At 33.0% G+C, this 18431-nt stretch overlaps 2 protein-coding genes across 3 annotated transcripts; one reads left to right on the plus strand and one right to left on the minus strand.

Annotated features, from left to right (window-relative positions):
* Positions 1 to 5231: 5231 nt before the first annotated feature.
* On the plus strand, positions 5232 to 11521 carry LOC8269667 (ankyrin repeat-containing protein At5g02620). Its single transcript, XM_002529055.4, has 3 exons — positions 5232 to 6662; positions 7508 to 7917; positions 10099 to 11521. The coding sequence occupies exons 1-3, from the start codon at positions 6047 to 6049 to the stop codon at positions 10957 to 10959; spliced, it is 1887 nt and encodes a 628-aa protein (XP_002529101.3). The 5' UTR covers positions 5232 to 6046; the 3' UTR covers positions 10960 to 11521.
* Positions 11522 to 11740: 219 nt separating this feature from the next.
* On the minus strand, positions 11741 to 18129 carry LOC8269668 (type I inositol polyphosphate 5-phosphatase 13). Of its 2 annotated transcripts, XM_025159117.2 has the most exons (11): positions 16975 to 18119; positions 16309 to 16561; positions 15291 to 16104; positions 14484 to 14608; positions 14237 to 14321; positions 13966 to 14125; positions 13823 to 13863; positions 13442 to 13709; positions 13162 to 13285; positions 12725 to 13085; positions 11741 to 12521 (listed from the first exon to the last, which is right to left on the minus strand). In XM_025159117.2, exons 1-11 carry the CDS (start codon positions 18077 to 18079, stop codon positions 12162 to 12164), a joined length of 3696 nt encoding a protein of 1231 aa, XP_025014885.2. In that variant the 5' UTR covers positions 18080 to 18119; the 3' UTR covers positions 11741 to 12161. The 2 variants fall into 2 exon arrangements, with proteins under 2 accessions (XP_025014885.2, XP_048230044.1); XM_048374087.1 differs by having other exon boundaries at positions 13823 to 14125; positions 16975 to 18129.
* Positions 18130 to 18431: the final 302 nt, after the last annotated feature.

An 18431-nucleotide genomic window follows, 5' to 3' on the forward strand; every position in this document is an offset into this window, starting at 1 on the left:
TTATCCCATTTGTACATAAATTTAACATAAGTACCCACTTTGAGGGCCACACATGTGACCCATTTTTATTCTCATTTAATTTAAATACTTAGAATTTAAAAAGAAAATAAAAATTCAAGAACCAATCAATGAGATTTAAATGAATTTGAAATAAATTATTTCAGACACGTAATTTGTATGGAATTTGTGACTCATCTATTCATGTCAGACTTCTAAATATATTATTGTTTAACATATCATTTACCGCCTTTTATAGAAATTATTGATAATATAATGTATTGCTAGTTTAACGGACCAATTGATTTGTATATTAGATTATAAATAGAAAGAAATTATATTATTATATAAAATTTCACAAATAACTTTCAAGAGAGAAGTTATATTGTCCTACAAATGTTGTATTTATATCTGTTTTAAATGTGAATCTTAGTGTTCATCAATATGTCAAATATATATTTGCACATTTGAATTTTATTTATTTAATTATTTTAATTTTTAATATTGATATTATCTAATAAATATTTTTATTTATTTTTATAATATTTTAAATTTATTTGAGATATGATTTCATTTAATACGTCTACGTATATTACTTATAAATATTTAAATATTATTAAAAAATAAAATTAAAATATCTATTAAATTGAATAAAAAATTAAAGATGTTTAAAAGGTTAAAAAAAATAAAATTCAAATAATTACTAGACTAAATTGAAAATTAATATGTTAGAAGTTGTATAAATATGGACGGTGTTAAGATATTATCAATTATATATATATATATATATATTTTATTAAACTAAATAGAAAGTTAATATGTTAGAAGGTGTATAAATATGGACGGTGCTAAGATATTATCAATTACATATTTTCTTTTTTGCCCTTATTGAGTTTTATAAAGATATCTAAAATTTATAATTATTATTTTGGATGGATTCTCTTCATGCCATGTGCGATAATGTGTTTATTATCACTAATATGTCTTCAAATAATGATGGCTTCGTCATGTGTTGGCAAAAATTATATATGCTTATGGAAAATCTTTTGAGAATAATGCTTATGGCAATTAGGGAAGCATTAGTTATCAATAATAGACAAAAATATATACATTTAACGTACTTTAAACTTTTAATTAAGTTAATTTTGAAAAATATAGTGAAATCTTTCTTTATAATAAATCAGGTATTATTTACATTGTTTTAATGTAAGTTTACTTTCGGTTTCAATAAAAGAGAATGTAGGAGTGGCCTGGAGTTCAAATTTTATTTATTTATTAATTATTAATATCAATAAAAATTTATCATTTATTTTGAAAATATATCAAAATTTAATGTTTTATAACAAAACATATGACTTAAACATTATATGATATGGTAAGAAATTCATAAGGGATTATGGAATAAAATATTCATATAGAGGAATTATCGATTAAAATACTAATGTGTCTAAGTTAATGTTTGCAAGTGTATAAACCGTTTTTATAGTAAAATGATAAGAGCACCACGAGATAAATCTCTCACTAAAAACGATAAAAACACCGTGAGGTAAATCTCTCACTGAACTGTGAAGCCGCTTTATTATAAAGACTGGTTATCACATGAGAAAATACTAAAAATAAATATAAATATTCTAAATTAATATTTTAAGAAGTTTTATGATGATCATAAAACTATAAAATAATTATGCAAATGAGACAATTTATAAAAATTATATGATAAAATTTTATTTAGCCTAACTAACTATTTATTAATTTTTTTTATTTTATTCTTAAGCATAGATCTAATGAATGAGATTGTAATATTTTTTTTTTAATTACTCGAGCTAACGATGCAACTAAAATTTCTTCTACTAATATGGATTGAAGCTAAACTAAACACTTATGGAAATTAGCATAATATATTTAACCCAATGATCATGGTATTAAATAAAAAGACATAAAGCAAGATTAAAAATTAAAGCTCTCTCTAGATCCAGAATTTCTTCAAGGTAGGAAGATGATTAGTCCTCATTCTTTACTTCTTGAAAACCTTCTTTAATATTTTCAGAGTAATAAAAACTAAATCTATGTGTTTAATAAACAATAGTAGAAAGAATTGCAAAAACAAGAATGATGGAAAAATGTAGATAAGAGATATAGTAGAGGGCAGACATGAGAGATCTCTTCTCCTTCTCCTTCTCCTTTTAGAATTAAATTTACAGAGATATATATAAAAAAGAATTATCACTAACATAAGTCTCTATAAGAATAAAAATACTAATATAAGTCTATCTAATAGATAAAACTATATAGATATCATTATCTCTACCAAATATTATATAATAAATAATTTTTTATATAAATCCTAATAATAATACAAAATGACTAGATCGCCATATATGAATAGTGATTTTTGGCTAGCCCAGCAAATAGCAATCCATGCATCTTGATCTTGCGTCTCCAACAACATCAATCCTATTTAAGGACCTTTTTTAGTATTTTTTCTATATTTTTCTTTTTAGCTAATATTATCTGAAAATAAACAATGATGAGGTATATACACTTGTTTTCACCATATTATATATAAAAAATATATCATTAAAGGTCTAAAAATATCCTAAAACTATATATAATTTGGACCTATCAAATATTAAGAGCATTTTCAACGAATTTTTAAATTATGTTCATATTTAATTATAAAAAATATATCAAAAAATTAAGGACCTATTTACTTATAGAAAACTATATCTTTTTAGAAAATATTTCAAATGAAAATAGAAAATAGAACTTTATGTTTACTTGTGGTATTTTTTTAAATGAAAATAAAAAACAGTTTTTTTTTTAATTTTTAAAATTATAACTAAAATTTGAAAAGCTTTTAAAAACAAGTTTAAGATAATTTTTATATAAAAGTCATTTATTTTCAAATAAAAATAAAGAGTTTTCACTTTATTTATACTTAAAATATTATCTAAATAGAAAATAAAAATTTTCTATAAAGTAAATATATTTTAAAATTTTTTTACAAATTTCTATGAAAATAAAAAATTATTTTCTTAAAAGTTAAAAAATAAAAATTAAAAAAATTCTCTACAAATAAATATGCCTTAAAGATTCTAAAAAATTCCTTAACTCATTTTCATGTTGCTAAAACTCTTAAAAAGTCATATTATCTTTTTTTTTAATTTAAGGAGAAAGATAATTACTTTTAAAAATATTTTATTATTTTTTTCTCCTACTTTTCTTTCTATTTTTCTTTTAAAGTACATTATTCTTTCTTACTCATTCTCTTTTATTTTTTCTAATAAAAAAATAAATAAAATAAAAATAAAAATATTATTAAACTGCACATACATTTTAAAAGATATTAAAGTAAAAAAATTAATTATTCATAATTCATTTAAAAAATATAAAATAATGTTAACTTGAAAAAAAAGTATAAAAAGTATGTATTTCACAAATGGTACAATTGACAATTAAAATCCAGTGGAGATTTCCTTCCAAGTGTGGTACAGACAAACACCAAAATAAGACACCAGGGGGACGACAGTAATTTTATTAATATTCTTATTTAATTAAAAGCTATAAATATATTAAACTGGAATCCTTTATTCATATTTTATAATAAGAAAATATACTTAAAAAATGATCAAATTAAAAGGTAACTTTTCTAGAAGAAAAGCTTTCAGAAATTAAAAAGTAAATATAAAAATAAAAAAATATTAATATATATTCTGCAGAGTCCACACATGCAATGTGGCGCCCACCATTTTGTAATATCTATCGAGAGTGCGTCTGTATGTTTCTGATATTTGACAATAATGGCGGCTAAATAATTGGACTCTCCCATTATTGTCCAAGGAAATATTTTTATATATATTTTTTAATTTCATGAAATTATTTCTGATTTATTTGGTTGGTGAGATATATAATAAATAAAATAAAAATAATTCACAGGAAAAAAATATGATTCAAGATAAACTAATGAAAAATAAATTAATCTGATATTCATAAAAATATTTATATGAAAAATTAACTAAAATAGAATATAAATCCTTAATAATTTAAGGATTAATTCTGTCAATTGTTTTTTTTTTCATTTAATTTAAATTATAAGTTTAAGGCTTAGTAATGCATTAAATAAATTGATATTTAATAGTTTGATATTTCTTTAGCATATCTAATTTAATTAATCTCCCTCCTCGTACCCTTAAAAGTATGTGGAACCAGAAAAAAATAAATTAAAATTTATTATTTTGATAAGCTTTATTGTAATTACATAAACTTGTCATGATGCAGCAAGTAATTTTATTTTTGACATAAACAATTATTATTACTATAAAACTCCTCTAATCTCATAATAAAAAAAGAAATTAAATATATAGTATGCATCATTAGACAATTTTTTTAAATATATTTTAAGTTTTATGATTTTTTATTATTTTCTAATTTTGATTTGGTATCCAATTAGTTGTTTTTTTAGATATATTAGACTTTGAACTCACATTCAAAAAAGACTTTAATTTCACTTTGCTGGGGTTAATAAATATTTTTAGTTTTCTAATAATAATTATATTCTTATAATAAATTTTATAATTTTTTTTAATTTGTGAGAGATCTAATAATTTCTGTACCACATATTTTGTATTTATCAGCAATGACTCGATTTTAATACAAAAAAAAAAAAAGGATTTGAATATAAGATAATAAAATACATAATTTGAATAATAAATTATATTTTAAATAATTTAACATTTATTTAATTCTCAGAAACTCTTTTAAAAATTATAAAATCTATGTAAGAAAATTAAAGGATAATGACTTTTTCAAAAATTGACAAGATGAGAAATTTATCTCATATCATTTTCTTTTTACTAATTTATTTATTTGTGTTTATCTCTTTTCCCATTCTCCGTTTTACCCAAACAAACAAAAAGGAATATGGAGAAATCTTATTACCTTCTTGGCTGTTTTTTCACCTCGTGTATCTTTCCAAATGGCCAAAGTAGTTGTCCCTACCATTATTGCTTTTTATCATTATTATTATTTTAATTTATTTTCCAAATATTTCAATGGATGAATGATTGTGGGTTGGGTGGTGCTTTTCATTTTTATTTATATATAATTTTGTGCCCTTTTGGATTTTAAGTTCAAAATATAAAGGAGTATTTTAAAAAAATAAATGAACAAAAAAGATTGAAAGATGCCATTTTTAAAGTAAAGCTCACCCATACAATGGCCTTATGCATCAGCATTATCACTTGACAAAAAGCAAGAAATTAGTTAACATTAACTTATTTTCCTAAAAAGAAAATTAAAAAAAAAGTTGCAATAGCTCCTTATTTGTAACTATCACAAAAGTGGATGCTGATATTTGCTAGTGTGTCAGCTTTCTTGTTACCAAATGGAAGTTAGGATTTGAGTTTCCTTGGAAAATTATTTTCTGGGTTTTCAAGTTCCTCGAAAGTGATAGTTTTGGATTAATTTTTCTCATATCAACACCCATGTTTTTGGGCTCAATATTCCCAGGTACTAGACTTTCATTTGTATCTGGTTTAAAAGTCTACTGATTTTATGTAGCTACCCAATTGGGTTTTGTCTTTGATTCATATTTAAGTTCAGTGGTAGAGAGTCTTGATATATGCAGCTGATTCTGTTCAATTTTGCTAAGAAAGAAAATTGAAAACCCAAGTTCGTTTTCTTTTTTTTTTTCTTTTCTGGTGACTGTTTCTTGTAAGTCTGAGAATTGGGTATTGAGTATAGCCATACAAGTAGTATTATTTGTTTATGATATACTTAGATGCCTTTGCTCAATTGCTCATGTCTCGATGATAGAGAAACAGAGATGATATCTTGGCTTTGAAATCCAAGAATCAAGATATTTAGTAATTTCTGGATGTTCTAGTTACTGGTGATATGCTGATTGTTGATGCTTGGTGCATTATAATGGAGAAGCAGAAATGATTTCTGGGATTTCTAGCTGAAAGATTCAGAATTTCATTGTTAGGAAGTGATCACTTTCTGATATATTTTGGTAATATTAAGTTGTTTTGAGGTATTGTGTAAGATCATGGAGAAACAGCAAAGTTTTAAGGGAAGAATAATGGAGAAACAAGTAAGTTTTAAGGGAAGAGCAATGGAGAAACAGGTGAGTTTTAAGGGAAGAACAATGGAGAAACAGGTGAGTTTTAAACAGAAAGTGATGGAAAAACTCCCAAGCTTTCATGGTATAACAGAAAATCCGCCAACTTCTCATGGACTGATGGAAAAACACCCTAGTTTTCGCGGGGCATTGGAGAAACAGAAGAGTTTTCGTGGTTTCGTGGAGAAACAAAAGAGCTTTCGTGTTATAATGGAAAGGCAGCTTAGTTTTATAGGTGGTGGTGAGAGGAAGAAGAACAAGGAATCACCTGGAAAGCGAGGTGACTCGCAAATTCATTTGGCAGCTCGAGCAGGGAATTTGAGTAGGGTTAGAGAGATTCTTCAGAATTGTGATGGTAATGAGGCAAAGGATTTGTTGGCAATTAAGAATCAAGAAGGAGAAACTCCCCTTTATGCAGCAGCAGAGAATGGGCACGTAGGAATAGTGGCAGAGATGTTGGAATACATGAACCTAGAGACTGCGTCAATTCCAGCTAGGAATGGTTATGATCCATTCCATATTGCAGCAAAGCAGGGTCATCTGGGTAAGGCTCAATCTAATTTTGCAGATTTTTACCATTTTCTCTTTTGTATTCTTTGGTGAAGCGCCAAAATTTGACTGTTCCATAGCAATTATGAAACACTTGAAAGGTGGAAATGACTTTATTGTTCGCATGGAAACTTTTCCTATGAGCTCAGATGTCTTCAATCAAGTGGTTTATAAAAACATGATACAAAGGCTATGGGAATTGCTCTTACTTCCTAGCCTGTATTTGATGATGCAAAGGCATGGAATTTTTTTGGCCCTTATGCTCATGAATTTCTCTAGATTCTGGAATCCAAAATGCCTCCTACAGTCTAATTAGGGATATGGCTAGCTTCAAGTTTCTTTCTCTCTCCAGTTATCATTGATTCTCTCAAGTTAATTCTTTTTTCCTATGTTTCTTAAACTCCATTTAGTTATATGTTGAAGATCGCTGGAGTAAATAGTAGTTTTATCTGTCATATCATATTGCTTTAGAGTTCTGTACTCTTGTTTATTGATGAAAGTCGAAGCAACTTTAGGAAAATCCAATAACAGACAGTATTCCCCATTGACACAGTCACCATCATGGTTGACCACATGAATTGTTTTCTTCCATTTCCCCTTTTAATCATCTCTGTAAAATGTCACTATAATCTTATGCCGACTGACAACCTACTGCAACCATGTTCTCTATTGGGGCATGGGTTTCATAATTATTTAATAATTAAGCAACCAATTGGCAGGTTTCATCTCCCTTCCCCTCTTTCTATCTGCAATTCAAGATTAAGTGTGCTACTTCTTGAAAATTTTTATTTGATTTTGGCCATCACTTCTGATTTCATTTTTCAACTTTAAATCTCGCAGAGGTGTTGAATGCACTTTTGCATGTGTTCCCCAACTTGGCCATGACCACGGATTTATCCTGTACAACTGCCTTGCATACAGCAGCCACACAAGGTCATATTGACGTGGTGAACCTCCTTCTGGAAACTGATTCAAATCTAGCTAAAATTGCCCGAAATAATGGTAAGACTGCTCTCCATTCAGCTGCAAGAATGGGGCATGTGGAAGTTGTGAGGTCCCTATTAAGCAAGGATCCAAGCACTGGCCTAAGGACAGATAAAAAAGGACAAACTGCACTACACATGGCTGTTAAAGGGCAAAATGAGGAAATTGTACTGGAATTGCTAAAGCCTGACCCTGCTTTTATGAGTTTGGAAGACAATAAAGGAAACACAGCATTGCATATTGCCACAAAGAAGGGTCGCACTCAGGTGCATATTCATTTCTTTAGCCTTCACTCTTATAATTTACTTAACAGCATGTCCAAGGCTTTACAACTGCTAATAATTTATTCCAGTAAAATTTGTCTGATGCATTCTGTGTAGTAGAATATCCCTTGGTAATCCATGAACTTGAATGAAGGTAAAACTTAAGAAGGATGCCAATACTTGCCATTGATTATGCCCTAAACCATATGGTTGGATTTGATGTATAGTTCAAATTTCTGCCAAAGGTTTATGCTTTTCCTTGTTGTTTTATTTAATATTTTAAAATGTCTTAATATTTCCTTCTGTGGTTAAAACTCTGTGGTCCAATCTCCTTCACTTGAAATTTTGAATTGAAATTGTAATTTGAAAGCACTCACATCTTTTTGTGACTAGGGTTCGGTTCATGTTTATTGTTTAGCTTTAAGTATTTTAAAACTTAAGATTTTATAATTCTATCAAGAAAGTTTTAATTGATGGAACCTGAAATTATCATTTAGTATAACATTGAGAACTCCCTTCTGTTATACTTTCCTTTTCTGGCATGTGGAAAATTGGGGATAAGAAATCTTTATTTGCCAGATATGCAATGAAGAGCAGTTTGGTTCTTCAACTGTTTGAAGGCTCTCTCTTAAGCGGCTAGATTCCTTATACTCAAGAAGATTTACAGTTGTCCGGCTATTGATCTTCCATTCCCTTATTGAGCTTTGCTCGGTGACAGTATCTCCGGTTCTCATAAGACACTTGTAGGACCAGCAGTACACTCCAGCTCGGCTTGTATTTTATTAGATCCAAATACAGTTTAAACGCTTGCAGTTAGAACTTCTTTTACTAATGGAACTATGGAATTAAGTTATCCATATAGCTGACCTCAACTGGACTAGGATCAGGACATATTAATTATTAATGTGTTGGAGGAAAAAACTAATTAGTTCTGATTGTTCCTCTACTACGTGCAATAGTATAGCTAGGAGGAATGTTAGTAGGCGTGCTAGATATGTGCAAACTTAGCACCAAATACATCAGATCAAGGGATTCGGCTGGTTTGAATCATCTGGGTGGTAATTTTACAATGTTGTGAGAATTAATGTCTAAGCTAAACCAAACTCGCACTTACAAAGAGAGCAATTTAGCATATACAGGAAAGCAACTCCTGCATAAGAAAGAGAAAAGTGTTACTGCATGAGCTTCTGCACTGCTTATCTGCAAGGAGGACGAAAGTATGCAACTTTTTCCTTAAATTGTAAGAAGTCAGATTTTGTCATTTGAATCAATTGCCTCCAACTGAAATAATCATACTACTCACTAATGCTCATGAGGGAGAAATAGATCAAAGAGCGATAATGTATGTACTGTAGAAAGGACAAGGAATCTAGGGCTAGAACTATAGTATGATTTTATTCTTTTCCAAAAGAAAAAGGAAAAAGAAGGCGCTAATGCATTCGAAGGTGGCTCAGGGTGATGAGGACTAGCAGCAGCCTTAATAGGGGAAAGAGAGAAAGAGAGAGAGACACAACTATGGTATCAGCTTTCATGAAAGGATTTTTCAAGTGAAAGAATAAAGAAAATGGCAAGAATATTGGTGAATGAATAGCCCACATTGTCATTATTTGGTAACCATGGTGTTTTGGGTTTTATATTTGGTGCCATATTGCTTATTATATGGCAGTATCTTCTGGCTTTGGAACTAATGGCGGTTTTATATTTTCAAACATGGATGTCCTGTAAACCTCATCTATGCACACGAATTGAAAATCTTTTTCACGATTGCAGGAGCTACTGTGTCAACATCTTGCCTTCATGCTGAAAGGTTCTTTTTATTTTGGAATAGACTATTCGATGGTATTTCTTGATGCAATCGTAAGGCTGTTCCACAGTGACCTGGAGGTCACAGCTCCAAATCACAGTGCATTCATTTGTCCCTCTTCTGAGTCTTCAATGCATCAGACCTAGTGTATGGCTACACCCTTTTACTGATCGAGAGTCATAAGGAAAAAATGCAGGAAGTAACTGTAGGATAGCTACTCTGAGACACAAATTTAACAACGGCAATTTTATTAGATGATTTTATTTTGAGAGAGCCAGTTTATATCTTTTTCCTTATCTTTTTTATAGGATATTTGCATCTCTATTTTTTCTTTCCTTTACAACTTTATTGAGATTAAACTTCATTTGATGTGATTGCAGAATGTACGTTGCTTATTATCAGTTGAAGGTATAAATGTCAATGCAATTAACAAGGCTGGAGAGACATCTCTTGACATTGCAGAAAAACTTGGTTCTCCAGAACTTGTATCCATTTTAAAGGAAGCAAGGGCTCTCAATTCTAAAGATCTTGGAAAACCACAAAATCCAGCAAAGCAACTTAAGCAGACTGTCAGTGACATAAAACATGACGTCCAGTCCCAGCTTCAACAGACCCGTCAAACTGGTTTCAAAGTGCAGAAGATTGCTAAGAGATTGCAGAAGCTTCACATTAGCGGTCTCAACAATGCTATAAACTCTGCAACTGTTGTTGCTGTGCTTATAGCGACTGTTGCTTTCGCAGCCATTTTCACCGTGCCTGGCCAATATATAGAGGATAAAGAAAAAGGAACATCCCTCGGGCAAGCCCATATAGCTGACAATCCAGCTTTCTTAATATTCTTTGTTTTTGACAGCCTAGCATTATTCATCTCTCTGGCTGTCGTAGTGGTCCAAACATCTGTTGTTGTGATTGAACAGAAGGCGAAGAAGCAGCTTGTGTTTTTTATTAACAAACTCATGTGGCTGGCTTGCCTCTTCATTTCAATTGCATTTATATCTCTGACTTATGTAGTGGTGGGTGAGAAGTACAGGTGGCTTGCTATTTATGCCACAGTCATTGGTGGCTCAATCATGCTCACTACAATTGGGTCCATGTGCTATTGTGTGATTTTGCATAGAATGGAGGAATCAAGATTGAGGAGCATAAGGAGAGAGAGTCGATCCCGTTCGTACTCTATGTCAATGGTATCAGAACAGGAGATTTTTGATAGTGAATATAACAAGAGGATGTATGCATTATAAGGGATTCAGAAATGGGTATAAATGGAAGAAGCAGGAACTGCTGGCTTATTATTCTATCTATGTCCTGGAATTGCTTTTATGATGCTCATGCTCATATACTTGCAAAATTTGCATGTAAAAAGTTGAGCCTAGGTGTTGCTTTACTGATATAATATGAAGTGATGAATGGAGTATTCTGCAGCTTTTAAAAGCGGTTGTTCATCTTCCCATCATTGGGTTTATTGGAATTCCGCCCTCTGGGCGGGGTAGTGCCAGTATCATATCGTTGGTTGATTCAGACGTCAACACTCGGATGAATTTGTCTCACTGTCTGAATCTGGTTTAGAACTAGTGCAAGTTTGAACGAGGCTCAAAAGAAGGCAAAAGGTGTCATTATTGGATGTACTTTCTAGGTTCTACTTGAGTTATAAGCTTAAGAAAATTTTAGTATTGAGAATATCCTTATAATTGATAGAGAGAAGTTCAGTTTCTCTGTCTTGTTTGTATATTTGATGCTAATCTGACCATTAAGTGAAGAATGCATGTACTTGAGTAATGCAAGTAGAAAGATTATTGTATTTAACCAGAAGGATGATTGGACATCTGCACATTTGCAGCAATTGCTGCTGCTGTTGGTGGATGCATGACAGGAGAAAAACCAATGATTTTCAGTTCGAGTGATGAGGGAAAAGCAAAGGTTCTTGATCTGCATAATGATTTCAATTCAATGGAGTGCATAATGATTTTCAATTTTCTTCAATTGAATGGTATGCCAAAGTGAAAAGATTTCAGGAAAAGAAAATTAAGAATAGTAAAATAGCTTCAACTTTACAAGAGAAAGGAACAGTTCTAATTTAGTTCTGTAGAAAGCTCAAGTGTTTGATTGAATACAAGTTAGTGAGGGGAAAAGGAAAATTGGAATTTGAAGAACTGAACTGCAATCTTTCCAAAAACCATTTGGCCAAGAATCATACAATTAACTTCAGCTACAGATCTTGAGTGGGAAAACAAAAAAAAAAATGGAAAAGAAGTCAAGTCTAAGAATTTGTGGGTGGTGATAAATACATATGAACCATGGTGAACAAGATGAACCTATCCAGAAGCAAATGGAAGGGAGATCATGCACCATGAATATTTACATCAAGACTGTAGCACCAGATTGAGTTTCCTAAGTACTGCCTCTAGTGATGATGCATCTGTATCAGCTTTCTACTTATAATCCTTCAGGATTTACGTGAATTTCGAAATTCATCAGCAGTTTCAGATGAGCTGCTTAATTGCTGCCTAAGTTCAGAACGGTTACCTGAACCTGCTTGGTTTTTCCTGGAAGTGTTCAGTTTCGACTCGATGCGCACTGCCTTAGCTGAGAAGCAATGGCGGACGCGGATTTTGTGACTTTTCATTTCTGTTGAGCTACTGCCTTGCACAATCACAACTAATATTACTTCCTTATCACGTGTGTCTTCACACCACCAGTTCTGTGGGATGCCATCAACAAAATCTTCTAAGGTGTGGAATTCTTCATGGTGTACTGATACTTCTGCAAATTGATCTGGTTTAATTATGCCAGCAGCTGGTGTCACCTATTTTGTGAAAAAGACACAATATATAGAAGAAGTCACTTTCAGAATGGATGGCACAATTCAGTCCAAAAATGGGGAACAGTTCTGTGAATTCTCCCTTGATAACACCCTGATATGAACTTCTGTAAATGTGTAGAAGTTACATTTATAGTTATGTTAGTCGTGAAAGTGGAAATACTAGTGAAAGCGAGTGTAGAAGCTACCTCAAGCCATCGTGGAAAGCCATGGCAACCTCTTGGACGATAATCAGCACTTTCTCCATCATCTTTGACAGTGGATTGACCTTCACAGATAACTTGAAATATAGCTTTCTCCTTCATGCACCTGTTGGTAATGCGCACTATGGATGTGTCCTGGTTCTGTAGGACAATGTTGTTGGTGCTTACAATGGTTTCTGGAACATAATGTGATTCTTCAAGTAAAGACTTCACTTTCTCATTGGTCCTGATAATTTCACCAAACTCTTCTCTCCTCACTGATCTGTCGACATGGGCAATCTGGATATTGAATTTACAACGAACAGGTTTGTGATCACTCTCTATAACATCCATACATGCCTCATACCTGGTACACATGGAAGCAAATGTTAGAATAACTAAGGATGAAATAAGGCTTCAGGAAATGTTACTGAGAAACATACTGTACAATTGATGAGACTATAGGGCATTCTAAGCTGCAATCGGACACTAAAGCCACCCGATTGTCACGATATATTATTCTATCGCACCAAGCAGGAATACGCTTCTTCTCCCCAGAATCATATCCTGTGAAGAATATGTATTATGGAAGTTCCAAACTGAATGATATTATATGTAAATAAGTAAAATATTGAAAACTCTTTCATAAATTTAAGAAAAAAAAAGAAGGGTCCTGTCATAGAGGCCAAGACGCATAAACCAATGGCCTAAAAACAATTTTACCTCCTAAACCTGGTTGGTTTCTTTCAAACTTGTAAGTAGGAGGGAATCTAATAAGAGCCTCACGCATTCCTTGGAAAACTTTTCCTGCTTTCATTTCTGCTCTGAGCTGATCCTTTTCTCTAAGCCAATCAAAGCTTCTTTGTGAAACAAAGTCCCTTGCTTCATCATAAGATATGCCAAAAAGCCGGTAGTTAAAATCACCAAGAAACACTACCATATCTGCCTCCGATAATTCAGGCTTCGAGTCCTCAGTGTTGGCACTCACAGCCTGCAATAATTAGCCCGAAGACCTAGCCAGTCAATTGGTCATAGCCAGTAATGGAACTATAACGAGACAGACCATTGCTAATGCTGACGGTGATGATGAGAATAAAAACATACATTTGTGCCCTTAAGCGTTTGGTTGGCTGTTGAGACTCCAGCTGCAATAGATAGGACCAATGGCAAGCCAGAAATATAAAGCAGCCAAAATAAATATGTTGAGAAGGCAAGAGAGCAACACAAAAACAAGAGTCGCACCATACCAGCTGCTGTAATATGTGATGACCGGCTGAAGACCATTGATTTGAAAATGTGATCAAAGTCAGCATTCCGGCGATTGACTGCTTCCAAATGTGCAGCCAAGTGACAGTTCACAAAGCAAATTATCCTGTCAAGTACCCTAATCCTCAAGCCTACACCTCCCTGACCAATTGTACGCAAGAGTTTACCATTAAAAACAATATTGAAAATCTTCAAAAGAACCAAGTGATTCTGGCCTCTATTCAAGAGCACTATGAAGGCAACAAAACTCACCTTATTACCAATTGCACGTCCAAAACCACATGGAACTGCTCCAGCATCAACATCCCCAACATGTGCTCTAAGATTCTTCCTTACCCTATTTAGGAACTCACAATTTAAGTTCAACAAAAAATAAATAAATAAATAAGAATGTTGGAATCATTCAGGCATTTCACCAAAGAAATGAAGATGACAAGCATCTTCATTACACTGAATAAGGGGTTAAACCTGCAACTTTTTCTTAATTGTAATTACTTACCAAAGAGATATAAGCAAGCCTGCCAGCTGCCTAGAACCCATCCGTTCAAAAGTTGTTCCTTCATCTAATGCCTTCCCTATATTGTCCAGCCACCACTGCCCAACAGAGCTTCCTTCAAGTCCTACCTACAGTTGGAACATAAACCGGAAATAAGAAGACTTATGCATGCAATATAGAACTCAGACACAAGCATGCATACACACACTGGGGATCAAAAAAGATTAAAGAGTAAAGAAAAGGGTAGAATGGGAGTGGAAGCGCAAGGTAGTTGCCAGTATTGATAACCTTTATTCTGACTTCAAATTAGTTGTGAATCCAAATCTTGCACTCCACTGATATATTCAGTTCAAATTAAAAGGTAGTGAAGAAAGACCTTCAGTAACGGGAACAATTAAGCTTTGGAAATAGATGAAACATTAGTCAATTAATCTCTCAAATTTATTGAAACATTAGGCTTCCAGTAAAATGATTAAAGATGAGAGGGACACAGAAATTGGAGAGTGTTAAATAATGCATGCAAGAGAAAGAAGCATAATATTAAAGAGATGCATGCATCAATTAGATGATTTTAAAGATGACAAGTGGGAATTTGAAAAGAAAATCTCAGAGGAAATAATCATATGCAAGCTTTTGCACAAATTATGAGGTTTTTCCTACATAATTGTGACTTTACAGAAGTTCACTTTTAAATATGCATGATATGCTAGCTTGTCAGGATATTATAATCAAGTTGAAACAGTAAGAAGTAATTTAAATAAAAGTGACAAAATCATTAATGCCAGTTTTATTAAATCAAGTTAGTCTTACAGTTTCTTTGGCAGCAGACATTGCAAGAAAACCAGCACCCATCTCTACCTCTTGCAACCCAACAACAACAATGCCAACATCTGAAGCAGTAGAGCCTAACCATGACATAAGTGCATCCTGAGATGCTCTTCCTTGACCAACATTCCATGTGCCAACTAAAATCCTGAAACAGTCTCGCCTTGTATATGCTAGTTCCTTATCTGCCAATTCTGATCGTATTATACTGTCAATAGGTCCTGGAGATGTGAGATTCCATCCACGTATACCCCCATGAGTAGCCAAGCTAAAAATATAACCATTTCCAACTGCCAATTTCAGCACAGGATTACTGTGAGAAACCCATACTGCAACAAGATTTCCTTCAAGATCCAATACCTGGACAATCCCACTCACATATCCTACATATATTCGTGTCCCAAAAGTACAGAAACATTGAACGGTAGAAGAATGGTGCGTTAAATCTTGTAAACGATTTCCATTCCCATCCCATTGTATCAGGAGGCCGTTTGAACATCCACTCCATATCATTCCATCCACAGTTAGCACCAATGCTTCCGTTCTCTTTGTCTCTTCTACAAAAGCCCCTGCACCTCTAGTGGCAACTCGACGAACAGCATCTGCAGCACCCAATATTGCATTTCGCGAACGTTGTAAAAAGCCCTGTGATTTCTCCTTCTTAGACGTTGAAACAAATTTTACCTTCATTTCATCTTCAACTGGCTGTTCTTGTGATTGTGCCGATGACAGATCAACTCGATTTTCGGTTTGACCATCAATATTGAATACTCTCAGGAGCTCCTTTGTATGAGCATCCCTGGGGAAAGCGTAGTGTTTATATAAGTGCAAGAATTCAGTTCAACTCTATTCTATATACAGTTTAATTAACTCTCATGTTTGAAAAGGTTATACACTTGCCAGAATCCAATGGACCCTTGGAGATTAATGGTGATAAATTATATCATACTGTCAACGAAATTAGTGAACAATGCTGCAAGTAATGCAGAGGGTGAAAACATACCATAGGGAGAAGAAAAAAGACTGAGCACACCAAACTTTAGCTCTGACTTTATCAGATAACAAGCACTTGATATCTGAAGAGGAAATACTACAGGCACCATTTACAGTGACTTGACTCCTGAGGTCAATGTGTGATCTCTCTACCAATAGAGCAGCCATGTGTTTTTCCTCTGGCGAAAGGGAGAGAGATTTTTCAATGGTCTCCCATGGCCAGATCTTAATGGTACCTCCCTCACCACCAGACCAGAGATCACCTGAATCATTGCACAAATAATTAGAAATAGAAACTGAGAAGAGCAAAAATGTACTAACTGGGTAAAAGATTTCATATTAGCAATGCCTTCTTCTCTAGCACCAGCTGCCGGATTGTCTGAATTTTACCATCTAAAATCTCAAGGTCTTTCCATAGACACAGAAATTAAGAAAAGGAAGAAGTATACATATTTTGTAATTAGTTCTTTTTAATTTTCATACCATTCTCCTAAGTAACAAAAGTGCTCAAACACAATGTTCTCTTTAGGCCATGCATTGGCCTGTGTTGCTACTTCATTACATAAAATGGATCTTTTCTTTGTCAAAATTGTTTCTGAAGACCAAATTATCAATTACAACCAAAGCAAAAAAAAAAAAATTTGAAAGAAAGAAAGAAAAAGAACAGAATCCTTACCATAAGAACTCATTACAATAGAAAGAACAGGACCTTTATGAGCCTGCCAAGATAAGCCTTCCTTAAAAGGAGAATTAAAATCATCCAAAGAATGATCCATTTTCCAAGACTTAATCTTTCCATCCTTATGTCCACTCCAAACCAACCTATTCCCACTATCAACCATCAAGCACATAGTAGGAGAAGTATTTACAGACTCATAAAAAGGAGCAGCATCCTCATCACCCCTCCTCACTCTTCCTCCTAAACCATACCCTGCCCCATAGGCATCATCAAACTTCCAAAACCTGATACCACATTCCTGACCAGCCCACAACTGTGTCTCAGTACAAGCAATGTTTCTCAAGAATTTACCAACCTGAGTTTCTCTAAGAGGATGTGGTCTAAGCTCCAAACAAGGCGGCCTCCCAGGATGAACAGCTGCACGGATTGGAGCTTTGAAAATTCCTGTTCCCCCACTTGCAACGAATTCTGGCAATGGTTGGATGTGCGGGACGTCCTCGCGATCAGGGGGACCCTCCACGCTGAGGCTCATGTCGAGCCTCGGCTGGAGATGCTCTTCAACATCACCACCACCACCCCCACCACCACCAGAAGAAGAAGAGTTAATGGAGGTGCATGAATATGGGAAAAAATCATCGTCGGAAGAGTCAACATAACGCTCAGAAGCAGTGGTTGCAGGAGGTGAGATATTATCAAGGCTGTGTTTTCTTATCTGATTGTGTCTTTTTTGGCCACCACCTCCAGAGCTGGAACGGAGCTGGTGGCTGTAAGATACTTTACGGTTAGGTGGTGGGACAGTAGTTAGTCCTGCCAATGCTTCTCTGTCTTCTTCTTCAATCCTGTCATCCTCCATTGATGTAGGAATCTTGAAAGTCTGTTGTTTGTAGTTCAAGAATCTTGAATGACTTTTTTTGGTTCTTGAAAGAAAGAAAGAAAGTGAGAAAGAGAAAAAGAAAAAAAGAAAAAGAAAGAAAGATAGAAATGGAAAGGAAAGGAATAAGAGAGTGTTAGTTTTTCTTTTCTTTTTTTCTTCTCTTGTGAAAAGAAAGAATGAGTCTAATGGATAGATCCGAAAGAGGAGGAAGAGAAGAAAGGAGGACATGTTGTGTTGTTGCAGAGAGGAGGAATTAGCGCCAACTAAGAGTAAGAGGCGGGTGATCTTTGAATAGTTTATGGTGAAGAATTTTCACTCTAAGAGATGGTTGGTTGGTCTTTACTATGGCTTCTAAGTCTTTTCATTTTTTCTTCACTTCGATTTGGTAGCTTCTATTGTTAATTTTATTTTTATTTTAAGTAATAATAAAATTGATGAAATTTTGAAAATATATATTTTGCACGAGAAATTTTTATCTAGGATAGACAAATATCCTACTTATACGTCAAACCGACATATATTTATTTATTAAATAATTAATTTTAAAATATAAAATTTTTTTCTATTCGTTAAGATGTAT

Source organism: Ricinus communis, chromosome 1 (assembly GCF_019578655.1).
Source record: "Ricinus communis isolate WT05 ecotype wild-type chromosome 1, ASM1957865v1, whole genome shotgun sequence".
Lineage (NCBI taxonomy): Eukaryota > Viridiplantae > Streptophyta > Magnoliopsida > Malpighiales > Euphorbiaceae > Ricinus > Ricinus communis.